Genomic DNA, 8,911 nt, shown 5'->3' with positions numbered 1-8,911 from the left:
CCAGGTACGCTGAGTAGCGTAATGCCGCGGTAGTTGTCACAGTTGAGTGGATCACCCTTCTTATGTAACACGGTAATCTCCCCATTTACCCAGTCTCTAGGGCATCGCTCTTCTTCCTTTGTATTATCTAGATAAATAGTATAGTAATTTTGTACCTGCTTAAATATAGCTCTAATATACTACATAGTGTGTTTTATATATATTTACACATATATGTATATATATATATATATATATATATATATATATATATATATATATATATATATATATATATATATATATATATATATATATATATATATATATATATATATATATATATATATATATATATATATATATATATATATATATATATACATGTACGAGTATATATTCTGTCACATACTACATATTGTTTAATGTTGCCTGAGAAAAGAAAACTATGAAGGCAATAAATATAGCACCGACATTCGCTAAAAAATATTAAGTTATTCCTGTAATTATGTATTTTAAGCAGTTTTCGTCTAGGTTAATGTGAATTATTGTTTTAAATTAGTACGCTTTGTTGATTATTTTTAAATATTTTTATAGTAGGTACTCGAAAAAATATTATTCAATACTAATATTTTCGAAAATGAACTTGCATATGAACTTGATATTAATATTGTTTTTGTAAAATATGTACTTAAATAAAGTAAATAAAAATTTATAATTTTTAAAAATAATAGGTGTTTCTTTCTTGCAATACTGTATATATAAATATATACCACTAATCTCGAGGTAAATAATTACTGAAAACCAACACTTATGAAGAAATTATGCTTATGTTTGAAAACAAGAAAATCCTAAATTCAAACTCTAATCTGAAGCATTATGTTGTATGGAAACGAAACCTGGACTTTGGGCACGCAGAAGGAAGGCGGCTGGAGGCGTTTGAGATGTGGTGTTACAGTCGCATGTTGACAATTCATCGGTCGGAACATGTGGAAAACAACGAGGTTTCAAGCAAAGCTAGGGAGGCTAGATGAAAATAACACATCAGCGAGTCAAATGAAAAGGCCATAATATAATGCATCTCAGTCTGATTTTTTTGATTGCGAAGGTACAAACTGAAAGGACGACCCCGCTTAAACTACATTGATCATACTATCTCCGACAAGCGCTGTAGCGTGTACGAGTTGAAGAGACGAGCGGAGGATAATGGAAGGCGGAGACTGACCATAAAAAAAAAAAAACAAACCAATCATCACATAGATTGTAACCCACGAAGAAAAAGAAATTTATAACACACATACACTCATTACAAAATTTTATATTTTTCAAGAACCCACTTTGAAACAAGTTGTATTTCAATTTCAATCAATACATTACAAACTTAAAACCGAAATAGTATATAAATATTTGGTTTATGCCTGAATTTAAAATAAACCATATTTTAGGTTTATTTTATATAACATCTTACCCCGATTTATTTACACTAATAAACAATGGAGAGCATTTTCGAACATAGAACGTTCGCGATCTCTCGAGTAGCTCTTTATCTGCGCAGAAATACAAAATCAGGAATTCGATTTTCTGTTGAGTGCTAAACGTCAGTGCCGGTGCGTGTTAGTTTTCGGTGCAATTTGATTTTATACTTCGCAATTATTTAATACACAATAAAATGTCTGAAGATCCGGAAAGATTTGACGCGATGCTGCTCGCATTAGCTCAGCAGCATCCTGGCGGGGTGAAAGAAGTAAGAGTCACATTATTTCTTATGATAATAATTCAAAACTTCTTGGATAGTATAACCTTTTTGGTTACCATGACTATTAATTTGTGCAAAAAACAATTATTCAAAATACACATGTGATGAAAAATATATATTTATATTATCTTGAAAAATAATTGTGATATAATAAAATACTGCGTGCATTTCGCACCATATTCTACACATAATTAATTGTTTTAAACTGACGAAGAAATTTCGTTATTGTTTTGTTTTTTAGATAATTATTGATTCTAAGGTAGTATTCCCACCCTCATTATTTTATCTTTGGAATATATTTTTTATAGCTTATTCCCTTTCGCTTAAATTGAATGTTTAATGACCCCAAACCAGCTATTTACTCATTACAGTATAGCAGCTAGCAAGGTTATCTACCATTTTCTCTTCTCGATAATATAATTCAATTGATCACCATATGTTCATGTAATTTACCACTCACCTAACAAGAGATTCTTCCGCCATAAAATGAGACTTGAAATATCAAATTAAATTGTACATTGACAGTGTATCCGAGAAACCATGATAAACATGAGGATGTTTTTAACTTAATTTAATTTTGATTACCATCTTTGTCCCATACAATGGCGGTAGAAGTGATCAGCACACGCACTAACCAATTGCGCTTTTAGCTGTAACATTTTATCTAAGGCCTTTTCCCCAAATGTGTTTATTCCAGGCAGCGTGGTATGGTTTAGAAATTTCAAGGAAAGTGTTCATATATGCTCTTGATATAATTCATCACATTTTTTAATACATAGATTATTTCACGTTCCAATATACAGGATATAATATAAATACACTCGGGCCTGGTAGGTTATATGGTTTAATAGATTTATATTATCCACTGACACTTCGTGATGGATTTGCATTTTTAATTTATTATTAGATTAAAACCAATATTTTTAGCTTTTCCACTTTTTTATTTGACCAGCGACCGGGTTTCGTCGTTACCGACATCATCTGATGATGTCGGTAACGACAAAACCCGGTCGCTGGTCAAATAAAAAAGTGGAAAAGCTAAAAATATTGGTTTTAATCTAATAATAAATTATATAGTTTAGTTCCACGAAAACCCGTGTTATACAAGGTTTGAAGTTCATACAAAATTAGGCCTGGCGTTCCAAAAAAAAAACCTAAGATAGTTTATATGAATACGAGGGCCGACCCAAAAGTAACAATAAAAAGTAAATTTTACTCTCTTAATTAAACTATTTTTTTTTTAAAATTTACACACTTTTGTACCATGTTATGAGCCGAAAAATAAAAAAAAATTGGTTAAAAACGGTAATGTTTGGAAGTTTTTTTGACGTTTTTAGTCTCCCGATTTTCACGTTTCAGCGATTTTTTAAAAACAACTTTTAAAAAAAAAAAAAAAAAAATTATTAAAAACCTTTACTGACCCTCAAAATACTGTCCATTACACGCAATGCACTTGTTCCAGCGTTTTTCCCACTGCCCAAAACAAGTAAAAAACTCTGAAATACTGATTGATTTCAAAGCTTTGAGTGACTCTTCTTGAACTTCTTGAATTGTTTGAAATCTCCTTCTGAAATCGCCTTTTCATCCTAGGAAAAAGAAAAAAATCACAAGGAGCAAGATCTGGAGAGTAAGGAGGATGCTCTAAAAGCTTGAATTTGCAGTTTGCATTTGAAGCAGTTTCAGTGTTTCTTGAGGTGATTTGCCTAGCAGGAAGCAGAATTTAATGTTTGCGCGCTGTTCCATTTGTTTACGTCAAAATTTCGCCGAAACGTAAAAATCGGGAGACTAAACACGTCAAAAAAACTTCCAAACATTACCGTTTTTAACCAATTTTTTTTATTTTCCGCTCATAGCATGGTACATAAGTGTGTAAATTTTCAAAAAAAAATCATTTAATTAAGTGTGTAAAATTTACTTTTTATTGTTACTTTTGGGTCGGCCCTCGTATGTACTTTATTTTTTTAATAACAAACATATTATTTGATTCATTTATTATTCTGACACCGTGTTATAAAATGCATGTACAATACATGTGTATACAAAAAAAATATGCCACAATTTATGCATCCGTGTTATATAAAACCGTGTTATACGAGGCCCAAGTGTATATATTACATACAATATATAGCATAAAATAATGTTTTTTATTTCATTTGTATACATTTATTTAAATCACAATTTTTACATATTTAGAACATTTTTTGTTGCAGAAACCCACCAAGTTACCTTGTGTGTCTTGTTGGTGGAGTTCTTTTTTAATACATTTTTTATTTGCCAATGGTTATGCCCGTTGGAGCCAATCAGTGCACAAATTTAGTTGCGTATTGCATATTTCTAGCTCCTAATATATTAATAGAAGGATGAAAACAGACTGAATGCAGTCGAAAGGCTACCTACCCTTCAGAAGAATGAGCGGAACGATGTATGATAGATGTTCGAATAGAGAAATAAGGAATGGAAACTTTTTCTTGTGCATCAGATCTTTTTAGGTAAAACCTGAATGTTTTTTCACCATTTGAAAAATATCTAGTATAAATAAAAAAAATAATTAAACAATACCTTTTCTTCAAAATGCAAAAACAACACTTTTTGCCCTGTAGCGGGTAAATATTAAGTTAAAAATATATGCCGCTTTTACTGGGATATAGTACATTTTTCGGGCATTCCGAAAATAAGCACAGCTGAAAATTGAAGATTTTTTATATATGACGTTGTTGAAAGGAGTGAGCGATATGTTAGCTATTTTTTTAGGCTGTACTTTCTTATATATTTTATTACGTACCAATGTATTTTTAATTACTATTACTGGTAAGGAGAAACCTCCATGTAATAACTGGTCAGCACAAACGTGTGTTTTATCTTCAATCACATGTTCAGGCTTGTACTGCGCTTAGTAGTTATATTTTTATCATGACCTAATTGCTAATTCAGCATAGATGAAGAATTGTATTAAGATTACAATATAGAAGTCTGTAATCACTTTATACACTGTGTGCAATATTCACCATTCTACCCATGATAGAAAACCACATTATTTAAATTTTGTTGTGTTGCAAATGACAACATTTTATTGAATAAAAAATAATCCATTTTAAATTTATGTCGTACTTGGTAAATACCACTCTTGAAATCTATTGTGATGTGTTTCAATGCATTCCGCATCATTTTCAAACACCTTATGAAACACGTGACACCATAGATTTTAAAAAATAGTGGTATTTACCATGTAAGATGTAAATTAAAAATGGCTAAATATTACCACAGAGTGATTGCCGAATCAATAAATGAAAAATGTATCTAGTAAAACCAGCTGATGACAGATCCTAGGCTCTGTTAATGCCGTGACTTCCATATTCTCATCTGAACTTTTTTGAAGAAATTCTCAAAAACATGACTGTTCAAACATCTCTTGGGTTATTTTTTTTTAAATTAAACACTTGAATATACCACTTTAATGACTTTTATTTATATCCACGACTAGTTTCGAAAACTTACAGATGTTTTCATCTTCTGGTACAAATTAAAACTAAGTAGTTTCGAAACAAGTCGCATATATAAATAAAACTCATTAAAGTGGTATATTCATTTGTTTAATTTAAAAAATAATAATGGACATGTCATTCCACACAGTTAATGCCGAATCAATAAATAATATCTCTTGCGTTAGTCAATAAAAACAAATACACCAATATATTTGACCCGAAAAATCAATATCGATGTGACAGAATACAAATTTGGCTTGTCAACGCAATACAAACTCCTCACCGGAGTTACGCTTGGGCTGGATTGAGATCTGGTCAGTTTACTTCATCATCTATGCTGAGTTATCTTTATAAACCATTTACAAAATGCTTTCCTTTGGAACCAATGACTGAATTTCCTTTAACTCCTGCGACTTCCTACAATTCCTTACACCCAAATATAGGACATTGTCTTCACACATTTCAACCTTAACTTAGTATTAGCTTTCTAGCACTAACCAATTGGTAATTCTTATAAAATAATCTTAGTATATAACAGCTCACCGGGATTTTAGCCTACCGTTTTCGAGACGTACCCGTCTCTTCGTCAGGGCAGTCACTACACTAGCATGCAAACAGAATTACACGTCACTAAATAGCACTTTTTACACACTTAAAACTATGCAAAATATTAATAACATGCGTTTTTGGTCGACCCAAGGACCAACATGCACTAAGGATTGCGGAACAATATGCACTAAGGATGTTCTGTAGTCCTTAGTGCATATTGGGCCTCAGATCGTCCAAAAACGCAAGTTATTAGTATTTGTGTATTTGTAAGTGTGTTTATGGTAGTGACGTGTAGAGTTGTTTGCACTCTGGTGTAGTGATTGTCCTGACGAAGAGACGGGTACATCTCGAAACCGGTAGATTAAAATTTCGGCGACTGGTTATATACTAAAACGTCTAACAGTTTTGTAGATAAAGTGATAATGACTAACCACAACATGAATGCTATAAATATTAATAATATTTATGAAGTGAAACTTGAACTTTGTTTTTTTACTAGGCTGGATAAAGAAGTGAGTAATTGAGGAGGGTTTGAAGTGAGAGGGGATGGAGATATGGAATTTTTGTCATCATTATTTCTAGGAATAGGAAAAATATTTCATATCATTAGGTTACTGTAGAACAGGGCTACTTGAACATTGATGTGTTACTTGAGCCCAGTACAATTTTTTTTTAAATTGTGTATTTGGTCTACTATAATGAACATTATTCATTGTTTCCCTGACAGGCGACACTTGTCACAATACTTTGATCGATACCACAATCTAAATATTCTTTTTGCACTGGGCTCAAGTAACACATCAACCAAGTAACCCCGTTCCACGGTACTTAAATTTACTTGGTTATTAAAACGTAAAATGTTCAGGAGGGCCATTCAAATCACTTTGCTTGGCAAGAAAATAAACGTCAATGCAGTTAGTCATTTTTAACAAGTCAATATATTATACTTCCAAGTTTAAAATCCTTTAGGATTTTTTCAGGGCAATATTAAGCTAGTAAGATATCAAATAGTCAATGATCACGTTTTTGTAAAAAAATGCATTCAGTCACTTTCTCATGACTACAATATGTTCTTTTATTCTAATGTTAACACACTATGGACGGAAAAGGTATTTTTACCCGTTTTATAGATTGATGCTTAAGGATGGGAAGGGTATTTTTACCATCTGCGCCGGCCGCTTTTCAAAGTCAGAAAATAAGGAATAACATATTTAATGTTTTTATATGAATATTATGTACCAATCTCTTTGTTAAAGTCTTATCCAAATGTACATAATTATCAAATCCCGTCGCCAGCGGTCCGCAGGCGTAAAAAACACAAGTCCGAAATGTGTTAAAATTATGCGTTGTCTTACCTATATAGAAAGCGGAATCTGTATCAAGCTTAGTACGTTTCCATCTTTGAAGCTGACAAGAAAAAGGTACCAAAAATAAAAATGGTGAAAAACAAAGTTTGAGTTTTATTGTATAAAGTTTATATATGTGCCGGCAGAAAATTTTCTAGAAACTAACCTTTTGGGCTTTTTGGTGGTTGAACAATTGCTTGCCTCTACTGTGTTGTTTAAATTCAAAAATTAATTCTCGCAATGAAATGTGTTTTCAGCTTCTAGACACAGTTGTCAGTTTCTTGGGAAGGAAAACGGACTTTTTTACTGGAGGGGAAACTGGCGCGTGGGAAGAGGTAATTAAAGAACATTTAAGGATGTTTATCTAATACTTCCTCTTTCGGTGCCTTGTCTGTATTCAGACGTTGGCATCTCCCATGGCCCCGCACTGGTCACTGTCTCTTGGAACAGCTGCTGGGCAGCTCCTGGCATTCCACAGCCGCGACATCCTTCCTCCAACTCCTCACCATCTTCCACCTTGTGGATTATGGTTCAGGGAAGGAATTACTTTAGATTAGGGTTTACATTTTGCTCATTTGGTGCAACTATGACATAAATACACTTTTTTAAAAAACAAGTTAAACATGTCAAAATGTGCGGAAAGACTATTTACATCGGTAGAAACACGCACAGAATTGATTTTGCGGTGAAATGCTGCGAGATGGCGCGAGCGTCATTGTAGAATTGTGTAAAATGGCACCATCTGAATGGCATCTCTTGTAATATTTCTAAAAGTGTAATTACGCCATTGTTGCACCAAATGAACGATTGAAAAAAAAGAAGGATGTTCTGCGCAACGAATAGCCTCATTCGATATCCGGCCAGTCCATGATAATTCCAGTATTTTGCGGAAACGCCACGTTTCACAGACTTGGATTCTGTTCGTCACGGAGTGAGCAGTATTGCAGACCTGACCTCAGTGACAAAAGACGACTGACACGAGATAGTTTTAGGGACGAACCCCATACTATTCCCATCCCATTCCTAATGAATCGAGTTTTACTGTTGGAGTGCTGAGAATCATTATATATCGACTCTGGTATGTTTTGCTAAAAGTGTGGACTTTTGATATATAGACAATGACGGCTGTGTATTTTGGGGGTCGAGCTGGGAGATTGTATCGCAGTGTGTGCGTTTATAAAGTTTGCCAATGATATTCACAAATGAAAAAGATTAACTAATTTCTAGTGAAAAATAGTAATATGTTTTTTGGAATAACATATTGTTTTCGGCCTTACAATGTCAGATTCGTACGATAGTGATGTTGAAAGCTATTGCTGTACTCAAAGTCGTGATAGTGACAACGAAATCAAAAATTTTCTTAAACAAATCAATTGTGAAAACTCCGAAGACGAGCCAATTTCACACGACACATTCTTATGAAAGAAAATCTTCTGTTTTTTTGTTGTATCGAATTTATTTTTAAACATATGTAGGTATGTTTATTACGAAATGCTGTTTTATTTGATTAGTTTTATATGTTCTCCACAATCACCTGAAAGAAATATTTAAATCACTCAATATTTGAGAAAAAACATTGTCCATTTTGTAAACACCATTTTCGTAATAGTCTTCAGCAATTTTAGCATACATATAAGAAAAAATCTCAGCACTTAATGGTTAAAACTATCATCAAGAAGATAATACACAGATGTTTATTGGTAATTGGGTCCAGTCGCGGTCAACTGTAATTGTCACGGACATCCGACTCAGCAGTCTGTGACTTGACTCCACGCTGCTACAGGTTTATTTTATTTTAT

The 8,911-nt window shown here is 32.7% G+C and overlaps 1 protein-coding gene across 1 annotated transcript in view; it reads left to right on the top strand.

Moving 5' to 3' along the window:
* The first annotated feature begins 1,562 nt into the window (after positions 1-1,562).
* nudC (nuclear distribution C, dynein complex regulator) overlaps positions 1,563-8,911 on the top strand; it is a 120,439-nt gene continuing 113,090 nt past the window's right edge. The window contains exons 1-2 of the mRNA XM_088270731.1: positions 1,563-1,723; positions 7,370-7,447. Of these exons, the coding sequence (XP_088126857.1) occupies positions 1,649-1,723; positions 7,370-7,447 (153 nt within the window). The 5' untranslated portion in view covers positions 1,563-1,648. The remainder of the gene's footprint in view (positions 1,724-7,369; positions 7,448-8,911) is intronic.

Source organism: Brachycentrus maculatus, unplaced genomic scaffold (genome assembly GCF_059751285.1).
Source record: "Brachycentrus maculatus isolate JH-2025_06_01 unplaced genomic scaffold, ASM5975128v1 h1tg000028l, whole genome shotgun sequence".
NCBI lineage: Eukaryota > Metazoa > Arthropoda > Insecta > Trichoptera > Brachycentridae > Brachycentrus > Brachycentrus maculatus.
Note: the sequence above shows the minus strand (reverse complement) of the source record. Positions and strands in the feature narration are given on the sequence as shown.